Source organism: Zingiber officinale, chromosome 1B (assembly GCF_018446385.1).
Source record: "Zingiber officinale cultivar Zhangliang chromosome 1B, Zo_v1.1, whole genome shotgun sequence".
In the NCBI taxonomy this organism is placed as follows: domain Eukaryota; kingdom Viridiplantae; phylum Streptophyta; class Magnoliopsida; order Zingiberales; family Zingiberaceae; genus Zingiber; species Zingiber officinale.
In genome coordinates, this window is record NC_055986.1 from 125018987 (window position 1) to 125042032 (window position 23046).

At 46.2% G+C, this 23046-nt stretch overlaps 1 protein-coding gene across 1 annotated transcript; it reads right to left on the bottom strand.

Moving 5' to 3' along the window:
• Positions 1–5108: 5108 nt before the first annotated feature.
• Positions 5109–6160, bottom strand: LOC122041828 (predicted GPI-anchored protein 58). Its single transcript, XM_042601660.1, has 2 exons — positions 5948–6160; positions 5109–5456 (listed from the first exon to the last, which is right to left on the bottom strand). Exons 1-2 carry the CDS (start codon positions 6158–6160, stop codon positions 5109–5111), a joined length of 561 nt encoding a protein of 186 aa, XP_042457594.1.
• Positions 6161–23046: the final 16886 nt, after the last annotated feature.

The window sequence follows — 23046 nt, forward strand, 5'->3', positions numbered from 1 at the left end:
GGCCCCCAGATCCTCTTCAAGGCGCTTCACTCGATCCTGAAGCTCCGCCTCCTTAGCCGAGCGGCTCTCCCGCTCGGCAACCAGGAAGTCCTCTACCTTCTTCAGCTTCTTGGCCAACTGCCGAGCATCTTGGTTTTTCTGCTCCAGGTCAGCGATGGCTCGTTGTTTCCTTTTGGTAGCCAACTCGAGTTTATGATCATAGGTCTTCAATTGCGCCTCGATCTGGCCAAGCCTACTAGCTTACTCGGTCGATTTCTGCTACTCCTCCGCAAGAAGTTGTTGGGTCTTTTTCAGGTCGGCCTGCAGGCAAGCGACCAACGGCTCCTGGGAGGAAGCTTCGGAAATCTTGAGCTTCTTCAACTCATCCTCCACCTAAGCCAATCACTGGCACATGACGATATTCTCCACCCAGAACTGCAAACAAGTATTAGTGCCGATCAGAGGTAAATCATGAGTTGATAGTTACCCGCTGGACATCTCCAGGTGACTATCAGCCAGCGCCAGGGGGCTTCACCGCCGCTCGTGCCCTTTCTTCCTCCCAAACACGGGCGAGCCAACCACGAATGTAGATGATCCTGTCTGGAAACTGAGAAGACGAACCTGCCGTTATGACGTGTCTGGAGGGTTGACCGCATCCTCTTGACCCGGTGGTGAACTGTCCTCTACGTTGACCAGATCGTCAGAAGTCCTCCTCCGGTCAACTGTACCTGTATCCAGCGACCGGGTTCCCCCGGTCTCTGGTACCTCGGTGCTCGAGGCAAATCCCACAGACATATAAGTAACCGCATAATAGTATAGCAATAAAATGAACAGATACCGAGTACGAGAACATACCCTGGCCCAGGGGGGCGCCCTCAGATGGATGAGTGAGCTGGTCGTGGTGCTGACCGAGTCGTCGCGGCTCTGAATAGTAGATAAATGTCCGCCTGGTGAGTAGCTGTCTCCAGTGGCTCTGAGCCGGACGCGATATAGGTCCGCAGGATGACGCACTGTCCGATTACAACCTCGACTACAACCTCGGCTCGCAGGCCGGAATACAATAGCGGCTCGAAGGCCGGACACCATATCGGCTCGCAGGCCGGAATAGACAAATAGTACGATACCTGAGCACTCGAACGGTGGCTGCCCGGAGGGCGACGGAGGTTGTTGTCAGGGGGCGACACTCACCGGAGGCAATGCCGGTGGCCGCTGGAAATAGTAGCCGCCTAAGGCGGTGGCGACAGTAATCGCCGGAGGCGGCGAAACGGGACGCCTGAAGAGGCGGCGGCGCTAGACACCAAAAGAAGAGGTAGTGCTAGACGCCAAGAGGGGCTGCGGTGGTCGCTATACACAGCGACGATGGCCGCCGGACTCGGCAGCGGCAAAGGCCGCTGGACGCTGCGGCTATGACCGCGAACGGAGGTAGCGGTGGCTGCCGTTGGCAGAACCCTCAGCTACTGAGGGCAGCAGTGGCGGCAGGAGGTACCGGCAACCGCTGGAAACGGCGGTAGTACTGAAGGTGTGCTCTCCCTGGTGGCGACTACAGCTCCCCACGGAGCAGAGCGTGGAGTGAGCTAGAGAGAGAGAGAGAGAGAGAGAGAGAGGTTGCTAGCTGGTGAGGAAGGAGAAGTCGACGGCGGCGGCGTGGAGGATGGGGTGCTGGTCGTGGCTTTCGCGCGATCATGGCGGCGGAAAAACCCCTCTCCTATTCCTCCCCGGCGATGGCGGGCACGCACCAAAGGAGCTCCCTCCTGTGCACAGCGGCGACCCCTCTCCCTCTGCGTGAACCGTGATCCCCTTATACTCAAAACCCTTAGCAAGTGAGATGACAATAATGCCCTTCGTCTTCCCTATTATCACACTTCGAGCCCTCCTCATATATCCGTATCACAAGCCTTCCCTTCAAGTCTAGTCGAAGGAGGCGCGAGTCCGACTGACTAGACAGTCCATCACCAAGGCTCAACCGCTCTTGATGCCAAAGTCAAATCGATGAACCCAATATACAAGGTCACGCGAGCGGTCGCTATAATAATGGTGTCGCAGGAGATGGTAACGATACCGAGCGGACCAAGTCTATAATCGGACCAATGCCGAGTGCGTAGCCGCGAAGATATTGACCGGACGATCGAAGTGTTGTCGATCGGATGGATAGATGCTAGACGAACGTTGTCGTGCGAGCGATCGAAATGATGCCGATCGGATGGATAGATGCTAGACGGACGCTGTCGTGCGAGCGATAGAAATGATGTCGATCGGATGGATAGATGCTAGACGGACGCTGTCGTGCGTGCGACCGAAAGGATGCCGATTGGATGGATAGATGCTAGACGAACGCTGTCGTGCGAGCGATCGAAATGATGCCGATCGGATGGATAGATGCTAGACGAACGCTGTCGTGCGTGCGACCGAAAGGATGCCGATCGGATGGATAGATGCTAGACGAACGTTGTCATGCGAGCGATCGAAATGATGCCGATCGGATGGATAGATGCTAGACGAACGCTGTCGTGCGAGCGATCGAAATGATGTCGATCGGATAGCTATGAAAGTGCTGACTGCACAGCCTCAAGAATAGTCAACGGGCGATCGTGAGGTGCCACCCAGCAATCGAGTGAACTAAATGGAATGATGCCGAGTGACCGCATCACTCGTGAGTCGATCGGAAGTGTAGCCCGTGAATCGAAGGCTCGTGGAGGCGAAAGTCATGAGCCGAACGGGCGCATAACCTATATTCTGGTTTGGAACCCGTAGAGATACTCTTTGTTTGCGACCATCGGAGATAGCTCGACCCCGATCGGGGGAGATAAGAAATACTATATGCTGATAAGCTGGCTCGAGGGCAGTGATAATCGCTCGACCCCGAACGGGAGAGATAGAATATCTAAAGCTGGTTCGAGACCAGTGGTGACCGCTCAACCCCGAACGGGGGAGAAAGAATATCTGATAACTAGTCCATGCAGCGGTCTTCAAGCCAGGGTTTTATAGTCGCCAGTTCGACTCTACGGTTTAACTTCTGGGCTAGACAGTCTTCAAGCCGGGGTTTTTATAGTCGTCGGTTCGACTCTACGGTTTAACGTCTAGGCTAGATGGTCTTCAAGCCGGGGTTTTTATAGTCGCCGGTTCGACTCTACGGTTTAACGTCTGGGCTAGACGGTCTTCAGGCCGGGGTTTTTATAGTCGCCGGTTCGACTCTACGGTTTAACGTCTGGGCTAGACGGCCCTGAGGGCTAATTCAAACCCGGCCGATCGGCTCGGGGGTCTTTGCCATCGAGCGTGTGGCTCGTAAATAATCCGCCCCGCCGATCGGCTCGGGGGTCTTCGCCATCGAGCGTGTGGCTCGTATATAATCCGCCCGGCCGATCGGCTCAGGAGTCTTCGCCATCGAGCGTGTGGCTCGTATATAATCCGCCCGGCCGATCGGCTCGGCGAGCCTGTGGCACGTATATAATCCGCCCGACCGATCGGCTCGGGGGTCTTCTACATCGAGCCTGTGGCTCGTATATAATCCGCCCGGCCGATCGGCTCGGGGGTTTTCTACATCGAGCCTGTGGCTCGTATATAATCCGCCCGGCCGATCGGCTCGGAGGTCTTCTACATCGAGCGTGTGGCTCGTATATAATTCGCCCGGCCGATCGGCTCGGGGGTCTTCTACATCGAGCCTGTGGCTCGTATATAATCCGCCCGGCCAATCGGCTCGTGGGTCTTCGCCATCGAGCGTGTGGCTCGTATAATATACCTCCGGCCGATCGGTCCGGGGTCTTCGCCATCGAGCGTGTGGCTCGTTATATATACCCCCGGCCGTACGGTCGGGGGTCTTCGCCATCGAGCGTGTGGCTCGTATATAATCCGCCCTGCCGATCGGCTCGGGGTCTTCGCCATCGAGCGTATAATCCGCCTACCGATCGGCTCGGTGGGCCTTCACATCGAGCGCTGGGCTCAGATATAATCCTCCCGGCCGATCGGCTCGGGGGTCTTCACCATCGAGCCCGTGGCAGCCACAGGCTCGTATATAATCCTCCCGGCCGATCGGCTCGGGGGTCTTCGTCATCGAGCCTGTGGCTCGTATATAATCCACCCGGCCGATCGGCTCGGGGGTCTTCGCCATCGAGCCCGTGGCAGCCACGGGCTCGTATATAATCCTCCCGACCTATTGGCTCGGGTGTCTTCGCCATCGAGCCTGCAGCTCGGATATAATCCGTCCGGCCGATCGGCTCGAGGGTCTTCGTCATCGAGCCTGCAGCTCGGATATAATCCTCCCGGCCGATCGGCTCGGGGGTCTTCGTCATCGAGCCTGCAGCTCGGATATAATCCACCCGGCCGATCGACTCTGGGGTCTTCGTCATCGAACCTGTGGCTCGTATATAATCCACCCGGCCGATCGGCTCGGGGGTCTTCTCCCGAGGAACTAATGCAAATCATATAACTGACAGAATAAATAACGGGAAAACTGACGGGGGTCATGAGAATGGCAGAACTCTCCGGCATCGTCCATCTTCACGTTCCAGATCAGGCGCGTTCCCACAGATGGCGCCAATTTGATCCTGTCTGGAAACTGAGAAGACGAACCTGCCGTTATGACGTGTCCTCTACGTTGACCAGATCGTCAGAAGTCCTCCTCCGGTCAACTGTACCGGTATCCAGCGACCGGGTTCCCCCGGTCTCTGGTACCTCGGTGCTCGAGGCGAATCCCACAGACATATAAGTAACCGCATAATAATATAGCAATAAAATGAACAGATACCGAGTACGAGAACGTACCCTGGCCCAGGGGGGCGCCCTCAGATGGATGAGTGAGTTGGTCGTGGTGCTGACCGAGTCGTCGCGGCTCTGAATAGTAGATAAATGTCCGCCTGGTGAGTAGCTGTCTCCAGTGGCTCTGAGCCGGACGCGATATAGGTTCGCAGGACGACGCACTGTCCGATTACAACCTCGACTACAACCTCGGCTCGCAGGCCGGAATACAATAGCGGCTCGAAGGCCGGACACCATATCGGCTCGCAGGCCGGAATAGACAAATAGTACGATACCTGAGCACTCGAACGGTGGCTGCCCGGAGGGCGACGGAGGTTGTTGTCAGGGGGCGACACTCACCGGAGGCAATGTCGGTGGCCGCTGGAAATAGTAGCCGCCTAAGGCGGTGGCGACAGTAATCGCCGGAGGCGGCGAAACTGGACGCCTGAAGAGGCGGCGGCGCTAGACACCAAAAGAAGAGGCAGCGCTAGACGCCAAGAGGGGCTGCGGTGGTCGCTATACACAGCGACGATGGCCGCCGGACTCGGCAGCGGCAAAGGCCGCTGGACGCTGCGGCTATGACCGCGAACGGAGGTAGCGGTGGCTGCCGTTGGCAGAACCCACAGCTGCTGAGGGCGGCAGTGGCGGCAGGAGGTACCGGCAACCGCTGGAAACGGCGGTAGTACTGAAGGTGTGCTCTCCCTGGCGGCGACTACAGCTCCCCACGGAGCAGAGCGTGGAGTGAGCTAGAGAGAGAGAGAGAGAGAGAGAGAGAGAGAGGTTGCTAGCTGGTGAGGAAGGAGAAGTCGGCGGCGGCGGCGTGGAGGATGGGGTGCTGGTCGTGGCTTTCGCGCGATCATGGCGGCGGAAAAACCCCTCTCCTATTCCTCCCCGGCGATGGCGGACACGCACCAAAGGAGCTCCCTCCTGTGCACAGCGGCGACCCCTCTCCCTCTGCGTGAACCGTGCTCCCCTTATACTCAAAACCCTTAGCAAGTGAGATGACAATAATGCCCTTCGTCTTCCCTATTATCACACTTCGAGCCCTCCTCATATATCCGTATCAGTAGACTTGATGCTGGGGAGAGCTGGGCTGGTCACCCGACGCTAGAAGGTCCTCTATCGATAGGCGGAGCGTAGCAGTGATGGATCATCACCTTCTCGGCGTTGATTGAGCGGAGGCCGACGGGCCGGAAGCTTAGGCAGGAGGGACCGACAGAATAGCGGATCGTGTTACCTTCCGCCTAATTGGCGGCAAGGAAGTGATCGGCTGAACAGCGAGCGGCTCCGACAGCTCAGCCAAAGATGGAGTTCGCTTAGAGGAAGTGGCCTCCACTGTTACGGGAGCAGCTGGAGACGGGGTACCCCCCTGCAGAGGCTTGGACGGCCGAGGTGGCAGAACGGAAAGGCGCGTCTGTTCGGCGTCTCTTGCGGGTGAGCGGCACATCATCGCCCGAGGACCCTAAGCCCTCAGCAGGGGCAACCGATGGCACTTCTGGGATCGGGCGCGGGTCAACTGCCCCTCCTACGCTGGGCGTCCGCTCAGCTGTCCCGTCACCCACAGTTGGGGTTTCCCCAACTGTACCCTCCTGCGAACCAACAGGAGTCAAGCCAAGTCGTTCCATCTGCTTGGCTACGGCTGCTTCAATCTCGGCCTGCTAGGCCTTCATTATCCCGGTTGCCCGAGCGCGTATCATGATGTTGACTGCAAAAGAAGAAAGGAATCAGTTAGACTTAAGAGAAGAGGATTAAGAAATTTCATACCTAGGCTGCTCGGGAGCTTCGTTCGGATCGGACTTAGCCTGAACGCGTACATCACACCCTCTGGCAACAACTTGTGATGTCGAACTTCAGGCCGGCCAGCATATTAGCAGCATGGAGGTAATCCAGCCGGATCTTGTATTTCTTCAGATCAGGTTGAGTAGGGAGCCCGACCTGCCACTTGGTCCAGAAGATCTCAAATAGAAGTACTCCTTCCAGTGCTTGTTGGAGGTGGGCATTTTGTCGAAGAAGACTAGACCGATCCGAGATTGGAAAAGGTACGTGCCCAACTCGGACTGCTTCGGATAGTAGAAGTAGTGGAAGACCTGAGAGGTCAGTGGGATGTTGTGCACTCAGAATAACACCACCACGCCGCACAACAAGCGGAAAAAGTTGGGGATGAGCTGGGCGAGCAGGATACGAAAGTAATTGCAGACTTCGGTTATGAAGGGGTGGATGGGAAACCAGAGACCGACCACGAACTGATCTCGAAAGAAACAAACTGTGTCGATCGGCGGGTCATTGGACCGATCAGACGAGGAGGCTAAAATTATTTCGTGGTCAGAGGGGATGTCGTAGACGTTTATGAGACTCGCGGCGTCGCCCGTGTCGAACCGAGTCTCCATGGTAGCGTACTAGAGACCGGGAGCGGGATCGGATGGCTGCGAGGAGCTCGTCATTGCCGGGAAATAAAAGGGCAAAAGGTTCGACGGAGAAGATGATCGAGAAAAACTAGGCAGACACGGGAAACAGGAAAGCTATGGAAACTACGCACAAACGGAGAGATTGGGAAAGGTCGAAAGGCTTACAAAAAGAAAAGCTGCTGAAGGAGGAAGCTGAGAGTCGTCGGAGCAAACTGTCGAAGAGCACGAAGAAAACGTAGAGGAAGAAAGGGCGACGCTGAGGCTTTATAAAGATGGTCGTAGCCGACCGGAGCCGTCCGATCTAGGGCACGGGTATCGGAGCACACATCCAGCCGTTGAATTCGAACCGCCAAACGTCACATCAGTAGCTGTCACCTCGGGCGTGCGGCGGCTGCGCCGGCGACACGTAGCATCCTCCCACAGGGCAGCATTTAATGGGCGTGGACACATGCTCGACCTTAATGGGGATGATTTGCGCGTGTTCCAAAGAGATTTGGGTGGCGTCAACATTGACCGCCCGACTCGCACCCCTCCAAGAGCGATGGGGAAAAAATCCAAGTACAAAGGCTCAAAGCGCCGATCGGCAGATAAAGATCAATCCCACACGGGCCGATCAAAATCCAACCAACTCATTGGCTGATCGACCAATTGGTCATCAAACTACTTGTCCAATCAGTCGGACTTCCAGCATCTTTCGACTAGACTTGAGGGAGAGGCAGGTGATCCAGCGGTAAGATAGGGTCCGGTCGACAGAAGGTCAAAGTGGTCAATGTTAGGTGGGCGTCCGATCGGGCGAATTACCTCCATGGTCAGCAGGAAGAGTGGCCGGTCTGACACTTCGACAGCTCGATCAAACACCGAGCTTCCGACGCTCATGAAGCTCAACCAGGGAGGCACGAAGGCCGAGCGGCCATCCCGCTCGGCCAAATAGTGGATGCAGCCTTGACCCTGTTGGTGTAATCATGCACTGAAAGTTTCAATGTGTTGACAATTATTTAAGTTTAGGTTAATACGGTGGAACTAACATGCATTGTGAGTTTGCAGGAGGAGTTTCTTGCAGGTCAGAAGACCAGATGCAAGGGAAGTCCAAGAAGGTCGAGGACTGGATTCTTGGCAAAAAGAGTTCTTGCGGGTCAGAAGACCAGATGCAAGGCAAGAGAAGTCCAAGAAGGTCGGGGACCGGATTCTTGGCAAGAGAAGCTCCTGCAAGTCACAAGATTATGTGTGTGATAGCCTCACTGTGAGAGATCGACTGGTAAATCGATTCAGACATAGCTGTGCGGCAGATTGCCTCTGAATCGATCAGCCGATCGATTGAAGGTAAGGCAATCGATTGGTAAGGTTCTGCGCAGCACAGAATGCGTCTGGATCGATCAGCCGATCGATTCAAGGTACTGAATCGATCGGCCGATCGATCCGTGAACATTCTGTGTGAAGCACAGAATCGTTCTGAATCGATCAGCCGATCTATTCAAGGGATTGAATCGATCGGCCGATCGATCCAAGGGATTGAATCGATCGGCACATTCTGTGCAAAGCACAGAATCGTTCTGAGCAAGTGGCTGAATCGATTCAAACGCTGCCCCAATCGATCCAAGTCAAATAAAAGAATCTGCACCGTTGATCTTGACACAATGGCTTCCAACGGATACTTGTGAATCGATTGGGATATAACCTCAATCGATCCACGGCTACGGCGGCGTGAGAAACGACTAGTTTTCTCAACGTTTAAAACACGTGAAGAAACTGGAAAACTAAAATACAACGAAAACTATACTGTTTCATTGCTCTCCAAGTCTTTTGAAAGCTCTCAAGTGATCAAGATTCAAAGAAAAGGGTTCAAGCTCCTCTCCACTGCGTACTGAAGTCTCACCTGCAAAGAAGAAGCCGGTTAAAGCTTGTAATCCTTCTCTTCTTCTTCTTTGTAGTGTTTGTAATATTTACTTTGAAGAGAAGGGAGAGTTGTATTTCTGTTAAGGTTTCTCCACCTTCGGTGTGATTCCGAGAAGGAGGGTTTTTGATAGTGAAAGAGTGTGAGTGGTGTGGATCCTTGGACTAGTCACCTCCTTGAGGAGGTGGATACCAAGTAAATACCAGTGTTAGCATTGCCTTCAGATTTCCGCTGTGCAAAACAAAGTTGGTCATTCACCCCCTCTAGCTCAACCGATCCTAACAAGTGGTAGCAGGGCATTGGTTTGCTTTTGAGGATTCATCATCAAGAAAGCACAAGTTAAAGAGCTACAAGATGTCAATGAAGGAGGGACATAGTACTTCACGACCACCATTCTATGAAGGCAGCAATTTTGCTTATTGGAAGAGCCGCATGGAACACTATCTCATGACCGAAATTGATATGTGGTTCTCAATCACGGAGGGATTCATGGCGCCAACTGAAAATGGAAAAATGCTTGAGTTATCAAGGTGGACTGCTGAACAAAAATTGAAGGCTCAAGCAAATGCAAAGGCGATTGTGACTCTTCAATGTGGATTAAGCTCGGAACAACTCAACAAAGTTGGACCCTTTAAGAGTGCCAAGGATTTGTGGGATAAGCTTATTGAACTAAATGAAGGCACCAAGGATTCAAGAATTGCAAAGAGGGATTTGTTGATAAATCAACTTCAAAACTTCACCATGAAGGATGGAGAAACGGTAAGCTCACTACATGAGAGATTCAAGGAACTCCTAAATGGTCTTCATTCAGTTGGAGAGAGTGTGGAGAACTGAGATCTCATACGGTATGCTTTAAAATCTTTCCCAAGAAACTCTTTATGGTCATCCATGGTGGATGCTTATAAGGTTTCAAGGGATTTGTCAATAGTGAAATTGGATGAATTATTTTGTGAACTTGAATTGCATGAGCAAGCTAACACAAGCCATAAGGAGAAAGGTATAGCCTTGGTTGCAGGTGAAAAGAGCAAAAAGAAGCACAAGGAAAAGAAAAAGGAGAAGAAGGAGTCATCTTCAGAATCCGAACAAGATAGTGATAGTGATAGTGATGAAGAGCTATCATCAAGTGAAATGGCAAACTTCGTTCGAAGAATGATGAGACATTCAAGGAAGTTTGACAAGAAGGATGTTAAGAAAATCTTCAATGATGAGAAAAGAAAAGGTAAATCTCTTGTGGATTCTAAGAATAAGACTGATGTAATTTGCTATGAATGTAAGAAAAAGGGGCACTACAAAACGGAGTGTCCAAAATTGAAGAAGCAAGAGGAAAAGATCAAAAAAAAGAAGAAGGCGTTGAAAGCCACATGGGATGACTCATCATCAAGCTCATCGGAAGAAGATGAAAGGAAGAGCTCAAAGCACATGGCTCTCATGGCCTTAAGTCATGTAGAAGACAGTGAAGATGAAGATAGTCATGAAGAAGATGTGGAGTCTTCATGAGTCATCATCTAGTGATGATGAGGTAATTTCTCCCAAGCTTGATAAGATGTATGCCACCATTGCATGCTTAACCAATGCACTAGCTAAATCAAAAGGGAAGGTTAAAAGATTGCAAAATGAATTGAAATCACTCAAAAATGAAATTGTGCCATGTTAAAGTTGCATGCTTCATGAAAATGACAAAAATGATGTTGATGATCTTGAAAAAGAAAATGTATCATTGAAATCACAAATTGATGATCTTAGATGTGCTCTAGTAAAATTTACTTCAAGCTCAAAATACTTAGACATGATTCTAGGAGCTCAAAGAGGCGTGTACAACAAAGCGGGACTAGGTTTTAAATCTCAAGATAAGGAAGTTAAATTCATGTCCCTAATTAGTAGAAACAATGCTTCAAGGGTTAAGGTTGTTCAAGGTTGGGTACCCAAGCAATTTGTTATTGATGCTACCGGACCCAAAGTGTGGGTACCAAAATATTTGGTTCATCGTGTTTAAACAGGCATGCGAAAAGGGGGAGCATCCAACAACATGGTTCGTAGATAGTGGATGCTCTAAGCATATGACGGGAGACTCATCAAAATTTTCATCATTTAGACACAAAAGTAAATGTACCGTTTCTTTTGGTAATAGTGGTGAGCTAAAAGTTATTGGAATTGGAGATATTAGAATTTCCGAGAAATTTGTAATAAAAAATGTGTTACTAGTAAAAGGCATGGCTTTTAATCTTTTGAGTGTTAGTCAACTATGTGACTCGGGGTATAGAGTTGAGTTCAACTCATCTCAATGTCTAGTCAAACATAGTGAACTAAACACCAATGTTCTTATAGGCCATAGAAAAGAAAATATTTATCAAGTTGAACTATTTGGTGCTACTAATGTGTTTTCTAAGTGTCTCATGTCCAAAGAAGAGGAGACGTGACTTTGGCACCGGAGACTCGCTCACACCAACATGAAGAATATCAAAAATCTTTCAAAGAAGGAGTTGGTGCATGGATTGCCAAAGTTGAAGTTTCAAAAAGACAAAATATGTGATGCATGTCAAATGGGTAAGCAAACCAAAGCTACTCATAAAGGTAAAAATGTTGTAAGTACTTCAAATGCTTTAGAGCTCATTCACATGGATTTATTTGATAGTAGTAAATATATTTCTTTAAATGGTAGTAGATATTGCTTTGTGATTGTGGATGATTACACTAGATATACATGGGTGTTTTTCTTGAAACATAAGGATCAAACTCTAGATACCTTGATTGCGTTTTGTAATAGAGTAGAAAATGAAAAGGCTCATAAGATAAACAAAATAAGAAGTGATCATGGAGGTGAGTTTGAAAATGATAGATTCACAAGTTTTTGTATGGAAAAAGGCTACAAACATGAGTTTTCAACCCCTAGAACACCTCAACAAAATGGAGTTGTTGAGAGGAAAAATAGGGTGTTACAAGAGGCCGCTAGGAGCATGTTAAATGAATATTCACTACATAGTTTCCTATGGGCCGAAGCAATTAATACGACTTGTTATGTCCAAAATCGAACTTTAATACATAGGTTTCTAGGAAAAACACCTCATGAATTGTGGTTTGGTAAACAACCTACAATTAAGCATCTTAGAGTATTTGGGTGTAAGGTCTATATTCTAAACACCAAGGATCACTTGGGAAAGTTTTCCGCTAAGGCGGATGAGGTGATTCTTGTAGGTTACTCAAGTCATAGCAAGACATACCGAATTTACAACAAAAGATCAAAACTAGTTGAAGAATCACTAAATGTTGTATTTGAAGAAAATCCCTCTTTAAACTCTATAAGAACAAACGATGAAGAATTACAATTTGAGTTAGAGAAACTAACACTAAATGAGATAAATCATCAAGGAGAAGAAAATCAAGAAAGTGATGGTGAGAAAAATGAACCTTTGCCACTTGAACCCGAAATTATAACAAATCAAGACTCAAGACCTACTAGGACTCATGTAAATCATCCCTTAGATCAAGTAGTAGGAGACATTACTCAAGGAGTGAGAACTCGATCTTACTTTAGAAATGAAGGAAGTCAAGTTGCCTTAATATCTCAAATAGAACCAAAAACCATTGATGATGCCTTGTTTGATCCGGATTGGATTTTAGCAATGCAAGATGAATTATCTCAATTTGAGAGAAGTCAAGTTTGGGATTTAGTTCCTAGGCCCAACAACAAATCAATTATTGATACAAAATGGGTTTTTAGGAATAAACTGTTGGGACCGAAAAGTAGCTAGAGGGGGGGGGTGAATAGCTCGTCGCGTGCTTCGTGGTTGACGTTGCTTGTTTCTTTGAAGATGTGCAGCGGAAATACAAGAAACAAAAACATACAACGCTAACACTTGGGATTTTACTTGGTATCCACCTCACAAGAGGTGACTAGTCCAAGGATCCACGCACACACACACACCTCCACTATGAAACACTCCTTTTCGGTAACTACCGAAGGCGGAGAAGCCCTACAAGACTCTCAATACAAGAAGAAAGGAAAGGGAAACAAAATACAAGCACAAAGCTTACAATGAGTACAGAAAACCCTAACCCTAACTTCTCTTCTTGGCTTTGATCCGCCTCTTGACTTGGAAAACCTCCAAGATCCTTCAAGAACTGGCGATCTGAGCTTTGAGAGCGCTGTGGAGGAGCTGGCGAGAGATCTGAAATGAATCGGTGAAGGAGACGCCCGCCTGCAGCTCAAATACGACGCAACGGTCGGATCCCGATCGATTCGAAAACTCCCAATCGATCGGGGAGGCTTTGGATCGATTCACGGATCGATCCAGAGCGCCTCTGTGCTATGGAAAAACACCTGGATCGATCCACGGATCGATCCAGCGCTTATCGCGCGAAGCAGCAGCGTCTCAATCGATCGGCTGATCGATTGGGACCTCTGGATCGATCCACTGATCGATTCAGAGGCTCTCTGTTCGCTAGAAAAGGCCTGGATCGATCCACTGATCGATCCAGCTCTTGGTTTTTGCCCAAAACCAAGTCCCAAGCCCCTCAAACCCATATCCGGTCAACCTTGACCTGTTGGTACATCATACCTAGCATCTGGTCACTCCCTTGATCTGCCAGAACTCCCCACCAAGTGTCCGGTCAATCCCTTTGACCCACTTGGACTTTTCTCTTCGTGCCAAGTATCCGGTCACTCCCTTGACCTACTTGGACTTCCACCAGATGTCTGGTCAACCTTGACCCATCTGGATTTCCTCGTGCCAAGTATCCAGTCAATCCTTTGACCTACTTGGACTTCCCAACACCAGATGTCCGATCATCCTTGATCCATCTGGATTTTCCCTTGCCTGGCTTCACTCACTAGGGCTTTCACCTAGCTTCACTCACTAGGGTTTTCCATCTGCCTAGCTTCACTCACTAGAACTTCCTTCTGCCCTTTCCATCTGCCTAGCTTCACTCACTAGGACTTTCACCTGCCTAACCTTCCAGTTAGGACTTCCCAGTCAGGTATCCGGTCACTTTTGACCTACTTGACTCTTCTTCATTCACACTGATCAGTCCCTGATCAGAATCTCCCCATATGAACAACTGCACCTGCATTGTCCATATGTCTACATGTATTGTCAAACATCGAAACTATGGCCAAGACTCAAGCTTGGTCAAACCAGTCAACCTTGACCTAAAGGATATTGCACCAACAATCTCCCCCTTTTTGATGTTTGACAATACCTTTAAGTTAGGACTACTCTGAGTTAAGCTAATCCCACAGCTTTAACTCTCTTCATGCCAAAGTATGAATGTTGGTTCCCTTCATTCTCCCCCTATGACCTCCCCCATAGGTAATGAAGGTCTAACTTAAACCACACATTCTCCCCCTATTGGCACACATCAAACAACCACTATCTCTCCCCCTGAAGAGATACTCATCATTGGTTACAACTTCACTCGTTGAACCTTTATCCCTTTTTAAACTCTCCCCCTGAAGAGTTTCTCAAGGTCGTGATCAACATCATAATGAAGGTCTCATACCCTTCATTTTCCCTACATTCTCCCTCAAAGTAGACAAATGCCCAACCTTGAGCATTTTTCAACCATTTGAAATACTACTTAAAATAATGAGGATATTCACTCCCCATTTCAAGTTCAAACGCTCATTCATGAGCATTTTCTGAAAAGAAGGTTAACCACCTTCCAAGGTTCATGAAAAAAATAGTGTTTATGTCTTTAAAAAGTCCCTCCCCCTAAAGACATGGTGATAACTTCTGTCATTGCACCAACAATGACTTGGAATCCCTAAACCTTTAGGAAACCCAAATTTTGAAGTTGTGAGGTTCAAATATTCAAAACTTTGAAACAAACATCAACCTAACTTCAATATAGTCTTCCTTAACCAATACATCCTTGTTTTCAACATGAAAACTCCCTTTTTATGTATACAAATGTATTTTGAGGGGTTTGGAATGGTTACCTAGACTCACATAGGTTCAAAATGCTGAAATCAGGCCTTCCCAGCCAAAATCAACAACTTGGATCGATTGGAGTTGGGTTCCAATCGATTGAACCTTTCTGAATCGATCCACTGATCGATTCAGGATGTGTAGATCGATCGTCTGATCGATCCAGCGAGCTTCTGCTCGCTAGAATTTCCTTCTGAATCGATCCACTGATCGATTCAGGAACTCCAATCGATTCATGGATCGATCGGAGCTCTGATAGTTGCTGAATTTCAAATTCAGCCAACTTCAGAAATCCCTAGAAAATTCTACAAAAATCCAAAAATCATGAAATTTAGTGTAGACATTATTTAGGGCATACTTTATCATGGAAAAATAATTTTCTATGAAAATACATCATATTTTCAAGGATTGACACATGCTTGAAAACTTGCTAAAAACTTTAGCGTTTTCTTCAAGTTTTTGTCTAACTATTCAATGGTGATTACTATCAAAAGATAGCCTTCACCAAGATTTTCCAAAAGCATTTTAAAATAATTTTCGAAACCAATATCCCATCACATTCCTTGGGCTTAATGCACATGACTTGTACATTAGCTTTCCCAATGATGGAAAAACACATAACTATGTGTTTTGATGAACCTAAAACTCAAAAGAATGCACTAAATCAACATCTTGAGTTTTGTTCATCTTCCTAACATCTCACTTGAACCTAATGTGCACTAAAACACATACAAGTCACCTTATAGTCCTTGTGAGATGTGAGATTTTGGTTTTGCCCTATTCTAGGGATCATGCATATATATCTAGGCATTTTAGAGATATTAGACATCCACCTAGGATGTCACTTGTTAATAAGTATTGTTAAATGTCATTTGTCCTTACTTACAAGGAATTAAGCTTAATGCATGAATATGTTATGGCATACATCAAAAGGAAATAATTTTTCAAAAGAAAATATCCTATAACTACATGATGTATAAATGTCATGACATGGTATTTTTGAATTTTTTATAATAAAACATGAATGCAAAAATAGACATGATGTCATGACATATGATGGGCAAACATTCATGGCAAGATTTAGCATAAATAAAATATACCTAGATTGTTTATCTAAGTATCCTTAACCACTTAGCTATCTCCACTTGTTTTAACTTAAAATGTTAAACCTAGATTGCCCTAAATGCTAAAAAAAAATGTCAAAACCTAAATTGACATTTCTATTTCTCTTGATTTGTTTATGCCACTTAAAAATTAAGCATATCCTCAAACGTTGGCATATTCCATTTTTCCTCAAGAGTAAACACATAAATCAAGGCCCGGATTACCTTAAATTTCTAAGAGAATACCAAAAATCCCAACTTGGTATTTCTCTAGGTTTTCCCAATTTATGCCATTAAAGATAAAATCAAATTTTCCACCATTAGGCACATTTTACTCTTTCAAAGAGTAAATAATAATTCTATTTCATTTTCAAAGGTTAACAAAAACCTTGAAAATGCTCCTTGAGTGTCAATTTCCTTAAAGTTGGGTTAACTACCCTTCTAATCGGAGTTGACACTCTAACCCATCTATGGGGTAGAGAAGATACTCCTAGGAACCCAACACCTATTGGTGCTCCTTGGATGCTCTAGGTACTCACTAGGGATAACTTCCCTAGATACCTTCCTAGTGACCTTGTTGGGCTTCTTAGAAGCCTTGGTCACATTTTCTAGGTCAACTCTAAGAATAGCCTTCCTTGTGACCTTGTTAGTGACTTTCTTAGACTTCTTAGAAGTCTTAGTCACTTTGGTTGCAAAGATACTTCTAGGGATATCTTCCCTTGTATTTTTGGCTTGCCCACTAGACTTAGGGCTTGTTCTATAACTATATGGAACCCTATGATAACTAGGCACATCCTTTTTAGCTTTGGGTTTGTATCCCAAACCTCTATGGCCATTGGATGACTTTTGTACCCCTAAACCTAGGTTATGCTCATTTTGCCCTAATAGGATATTTTTCATCCTTTTTAGGGTCTTTTCAATTTTATCAAGCCTTGACCTCAAGGCTTGATTTTCTACCATTAAATCCTTAGATTTTGGTTTTTCATTAAACCCATGAGCATTTTTATTTCTAGGCTTATAACTAAAACCCTTAGTTTTCTTACCTAGATTTTCATCTACCTTCCTAACCCTAGGTGTGGTAGTTTTAGCATGAAAAGCTATATGTTTTTCCTTAACACTATCATGCTTCCTATTTTCATGATAAATAGCATTAAAATGATAGAAATTAGAACTATCATGCTTTTTACCATAACGTAAAGGGGTAGGCTCAATAAACGTTACCTTCTTCTTTACCTTGGAGGCTCCCCCTTGACTAGTGCCTCCTTGAGCCTTGACCATCTTCTTCCCCTTGGGGCATTGACTTCGGTAATGCCCTTTTTGTTGACACAAGAAGCACACAATGTGCTCCTTGCTCTTCTTTGTCCCGGGGGTGGTCTCCTTGGGCTTCTCCTTGCCCTTTTGTGTCACTTGACCCTTCTTCTTGGCCAAGTTGGGACACTTGCTCTTGTAGTGCCCACTTTCCCTACACTCAAAACATATTATATGATTTTTATTTTTAATTGAAACATTTATACCTTCTTGTGTAGGGATGACATTTTCTCCTTTGGATCCGGAGGTTGAGGCTTCCTCTTGATCCGATGATGATGCTCCTCCATTAGATTTTGCTTGACTTGTAGAGGTGGAAGCCTCTTCTCCATTTGACCCGGATGTATAAGCTTCTCCTTCTTCTTGATCCGGCGTCACCAAATATTGCTCCCCCTCAATCTTAGAGGTGGAGACTTCATCATCTTGTACATGAAACAAGGAGTATGCTCCCTCCTTGTTGTCTTCATTGCACTCCCTTGAAGATGAAGCTTCTTCTTGGACTTCTTCTTCGGAGGTTGAGCATCTCTCAACCTCGGAGTCCTCCTCTTGGTCTTGCTCCAAGGAGTCACCCTCTCTGGATTCTTCTTGCTCTTGTACAGTGGAGGGGATCTCTTCATGAAGCTTGGCCAATTTACTCCATAATTCCTTTACATCTTCAAATTCTCCAATTTTGCAAAGAGTGGTGCTTGGCAATAAATTGACCAAAAGATTGGTCACTTTGTCATTTGCCTCGCATCTTTGAACTTGCTCTTGGCTCCACTTACTCCTCTTGAGAACTTTGCCCTTTGAATTTGTTGGAGTCTTGAAGCCTTCCATAAGAGCAAACCATTGCTCTATCTCCATCATAAGAAAATTTTCGATTCTCGATTTCTAAGAATCGAAGCTCGTGGAAGTGTATGGTGGAGCCACCCTCGTGTCGAATCCGAGCCCATCTCGGAATTCCATTGTAGAAGTTGAGCTTTTGAATTTCTTTGACTTTGACAATTTTGCTTCAACTTCTTCACCCTCTAGCTCTTCTTGTTATGCTTGACCCTTCCGGCGATGATTCCGGTGAAGAGCGGCCTCGCTCTGATACCACTTGTTGGGACCGAAAAGTAGCTAGAGGGGGGTGAATAGCTCGTCGCGTGCTTCGTGGTTGACGTTGCTTGTTTCTTTGAAGATGTGCAGCGGAAATACAATAAACAAAAACATACAACGCTAACACTTGCGATTTTACTTGGTATCCACCTCACAAGAGGTGACTAGTCCAAGGATCCACGCACACACACACACCTCCACTATGAAACACTCCTTTTCGGTAACTACCGAAGGCGGAGAAGCCCTACAAGACTCTCAATACAAGAAGAAAGGAAAGGGAAATAAAATACAAGCACAAAGCTTACAATGAGTACAGAAAACCCTAACCCTAACATCTCTTCTTGGCTTTGATCCGCCTCTTGACTTGGAAAACCTCCAAGATCCTTCAAGAACTGGCGATCTGAGCTTTGAGAGCGCTGTGGAGGAGCTGGCGAGAGATCTGAAATGAATCGGTGAAGAGATGCTGAAGGAGACGCCCGCCTGCAGCTCAAATACGACGCAACGGTCGGATCCCGATCGATTCGAAAACTCCCAATCGATCGGGGAGGCTTTGGATCGATTCACGGATCGATCCAGAGCGCCTCTGTGCTATGGAAAAATGCCTGGATCGATCCACGGATCGATCCAGCGCTTATCGCGCGAAGCAGCAGCGTCCCAATCGATCGGCTGATCGATTGGGACCTCTGGATCTATCCACTGATCGATTCAGAGGCTCTCTGTTCGCTAGAAAAGGCCTGGATCGATCCACTGATCGATCCAGCTCTTGGTTTTTGCCCAAAACCAAGTCCCAAGCCTCTCAAACCCATATCCGGTCAACCTTGACCTGTTGGTACATCATACCTAGCATCTGGTCACTCCCTTGACCTGCCAGAACTCCCCACCAAGTGTCCGGTCAATCCCTTTGACCCACTTGGACTTTTCTCTTCGTGCCAAGTATCCGGTCACTCCCTTGACCTACTTGGACTTCCACCAGATGTCTGGTCAACCTTGACCCATCTGGATTTCCTCGTGCCAAGTATCCAGTCAATCCTTTGACCTACTTGGACTTCCCAACACCAGATGTCCGATCATCCTTGATCCATCTGGATTTTCCCTTGCCTGGCTTCACTCACTAGGGCTTTCACCTAGCTTCACTCACTAGGGTTTTCCATCTGCCTAGCTTCACTCACTAGGACTTTCACCTGGCTTCACTCACCAGGATTTCCTTCTGCCTAGCTTCACTCACTAGGACTTTCCATCTGCCTAGCTTCACTCACTAGGACTTTCACCTGCCTAACCTTCCAGTTAGGACTTCCCAGTCAGGTATCCGGTCACTTTTGACCTACTTGACTCTTCTTCATTCACACTGATCAGTCCCTGATCAGAATCTCCCCATATGAACAACTGCACCTGCATTGTCCATATGTCTACATGTATTGTCAAACATCGAAACTATGACCAAGACTCAAGCTTGGTCAAACCAGTCAACCTTGACCTAAAGGATATTGCACCAACACAAACTTGATGATAAAGGGATAGTGGTGAGAAACAAAGCTAGATTGGTTGCTAGGGGTTTCAATCAAGTAGAAGGGTTGGACTATGATGAAACTTATGCTACCTGTAGCAAGATTGGAGTCAATTATAATGATGTTGGCCTTTGCCGTCCACAAGGGCTTCAAATTGTACCAAATGGATGTAAAATCAGTATTTTTAAATGGTGTAATAAAAGAAGAAGTACATGTTGAGCAACCACCGAGATTTGAAAATTTGGAGTGTCCAACCCATGTATATAAACTTAAAAAGGCCTTATATGGACTAAAACAAGCTCCTCGGGCTTGGTATGACCGATTATCAACATTTCTAGTATCAAAAGGATTTTATAGAGGAAAAATTGATCCTACTTTATTCTTGAAAAATAATGGTAATGATTTGTTTGTGGCCCAAGTATATGTAGATGACATTATTTGTGGTTCCACAAATAAAGACTTTTTAAATGAATTTATTAATCACATGGAGAGTGAATTCGAAATGAGTTTGGTTGGTGAGTTGACATTTTTCCTAGGATTACAAATTAAGCAAACAAAAGAAGGCATTTACATTCATCAATCCAAATATGTCAAAGAGCTATTTAAGAAATTTGGAATAGAAAATGCAAAGGAAATATCTACCCCCATGGCCACAAATACTAAGTTGGATAAAGACATTGAGGGGAAAGAAGTTGACTCCAAAGTGTATCGTAGTGCTATAGGAAGTCTTCTCTATCTCACGGCTAGTAGACCGGATATACTTTTCGTCGTAGGTATATGTGCTAGGTATCAATCTTGTGCCAAGGAGTCACATTTGAGTGCCGTTAAGCGAATTCTTCGTTATCTCAAGGGGACTCAAAATGTTGGTCTTTGGTATCCTAGAACCGAAACTTTTGATCTAGTGAGCTATACCGATTCCGATTATGCCGGATGCAAGTTGGATCGCAAAAGCACTAGTGGTAGCTGTCAATTTCTAGGGTCCTCTTTAGTAAGTTGGTCAAGTAGAAAACAACATTATGTAGCTCTCTCCACAACCGAAGCGGAATATATTGCCATGGGAGAGTGTGTATCACAATTATTGTGGATGACTCATACTCTAGAAGACTATAAACTTACCTATAACAATATTCAAGTACTTTGTGATAATGTGAGTACAATCAACTTAACCAAAAATCTCGTTCATCATTCAAGAACGAAACACATAGAGGTTAAACATCATTTTATCCGTGATCATGTAACTCGAGGTGATATCATTTTAAATTATGTTGGATCAAAATCAAACTTAGCCGATATCTTCACCAAACCTCTTCCCGAAGTTGAATTTAACTTTCTTAGAAGAGAATTGGGAATGTGTTGTATTGATTAAATCAGATCCTCCATGGTCCCTTTATAGGTAAAGATTTTAGGTTCTTCACCTTAATTTTTGCCTCTCACAAACACATAGGGTTATCTTCTTTGTGTGATTTAGATGGGGGTGAGAGGTTAGGAACATTTATCTTGGTCATAATGCTTGTTATGATGTATTAAGTTGGCCAAGAAAAAATGATTTTCACATGAAACATTCATTTGTCCAATCATAGGGAAAGCAAGTGTACAACTCATGTGCCCGTTGCCCTACGATTATGATTGGAAATTTTCAATTTACCATATAACAACTCACTTCTGAAACTTTGGTTGAAGTGTGTTATTGGATGGGGATTATTATGAAGCAGGTAGATACAAACTTCCTCATATCTTTGAAGTTTTCAATAATTTGTGGTTTTGTGAAAGTTTTCACTAAGGCGAGTTCATTTTTATTAAACTTTATTTTTTTTTATAATTTGGGACATACATATAGTGTCTATGCGAAATTTCGTGATTTTTGAAGTAGTGTACAATTAGTTGTGCTTTTCCAAATCTTGGTTCTGAAAGTTTTTCAGACGTGCAGAAATATCAGGCTTCCCAATCGATTGGTCAATTGATTGGGAGGCTCGCACTTGGCCACAGAAGGCATCTGAATCGATCAATGGATCGATTCAGAGCACCTCGATCGATCAATGGATCGATTGAGACGCTCTTCGGTTTTCCACAGAAGGCATCTGAATCGATCAATGGATCGATTCAGAGCACCTTGATCGATCAATGGATCGATTGAGACGCCCTTTCGGTTTTCCACAGAAGGCGTCTGAATCGATCTATGGATCGATTCAGCCGTTTGTTCGATTTTCACAGAAGTATTGTGAATCGATCGACCGATCGATTCACTTACTCTCAATCGATCGGTCGATCGATCGAGACCTTAAAACCCGTCTTAAACCCTTAGATCCGAATCGATCCCCTCATTCTATTTCTTCCTTTTTCTCTCTCTCGACGCGGTCTTGCCCTAGGCGACTTCCCAGGCGACGTTTTCGTCTGTCTCGATCGTCACTCCGGCGTGCTTCTCCGGCGAAGGGGAGTTATTCCACTTCTCTTCCAGTTCTCTCTCGACGCACTGGGCAGCTCCTTTCCTCGTCTTCGCGTCCTCACACAAAATGCGGACTCCAAACCCTAACCCTAGGTAAAGTTTTTGCTCTCCTCCTTGTTGTTCTTTTTGCTCCTATTTTTGACCTAATCTATATGTTTCTTGTGTGTCTTTGTGCATTGCATTATCCCTCATGCATTGCATTACTTGCATTGCCCTTGAATCTTTGCTTATCCTTCCCGTTCACTGTCAAACCGTGTGCATCTCTTGCATTTGTTTTCTATCCCACAGAAAGAAACAGAAGGTTCGTGAATCGGGCGAAGGATCGTCTGTACCTTCCTCACGTCCTCAACCTCCCACTGATCCTAGGTTTCCAAATGCTGCAATGCAACAAGCTTTCACCAAAAACGCTTTCAAACTTATACCCCCTAGATCAGTTGATTTGCAATACTATAGGACATCTTGTTTTGATACCTATAATAGGTTCAAACATTATAAACTTGACTCCTTGTTAACCTGTGAGAGGGACGTCAATATAGGTCTTGTCTCCGAATTCTATAATAATTTACACACTTCAGATGGTGTAAATTATCGCACTCGTGTTGCAAAACGGAGCCTGGACTTCTCTTATGAGATTCTTCAATCTTATCTCGAATGTCTACCTTCAAACAATGAGTTTGTCTTTT

Excerpts from the sequence above, each read along its gene's own strand:
- LOC122041828 (XM_042601660.1), bottom strand. The coding sequence starts at position 6,160 with ATGATGTGCCGCTCACCCGCAAGAGACGCCGAACAGACGCGCCTTTCC. Across the intron at positions 5,457-5,947 it reads TGCCGCCAATTAGGCGGAAG|CTCACTCCACGCTCTGCTCC; the intron begins GTAACACGATCC and ends CTCTCTCTCTAG.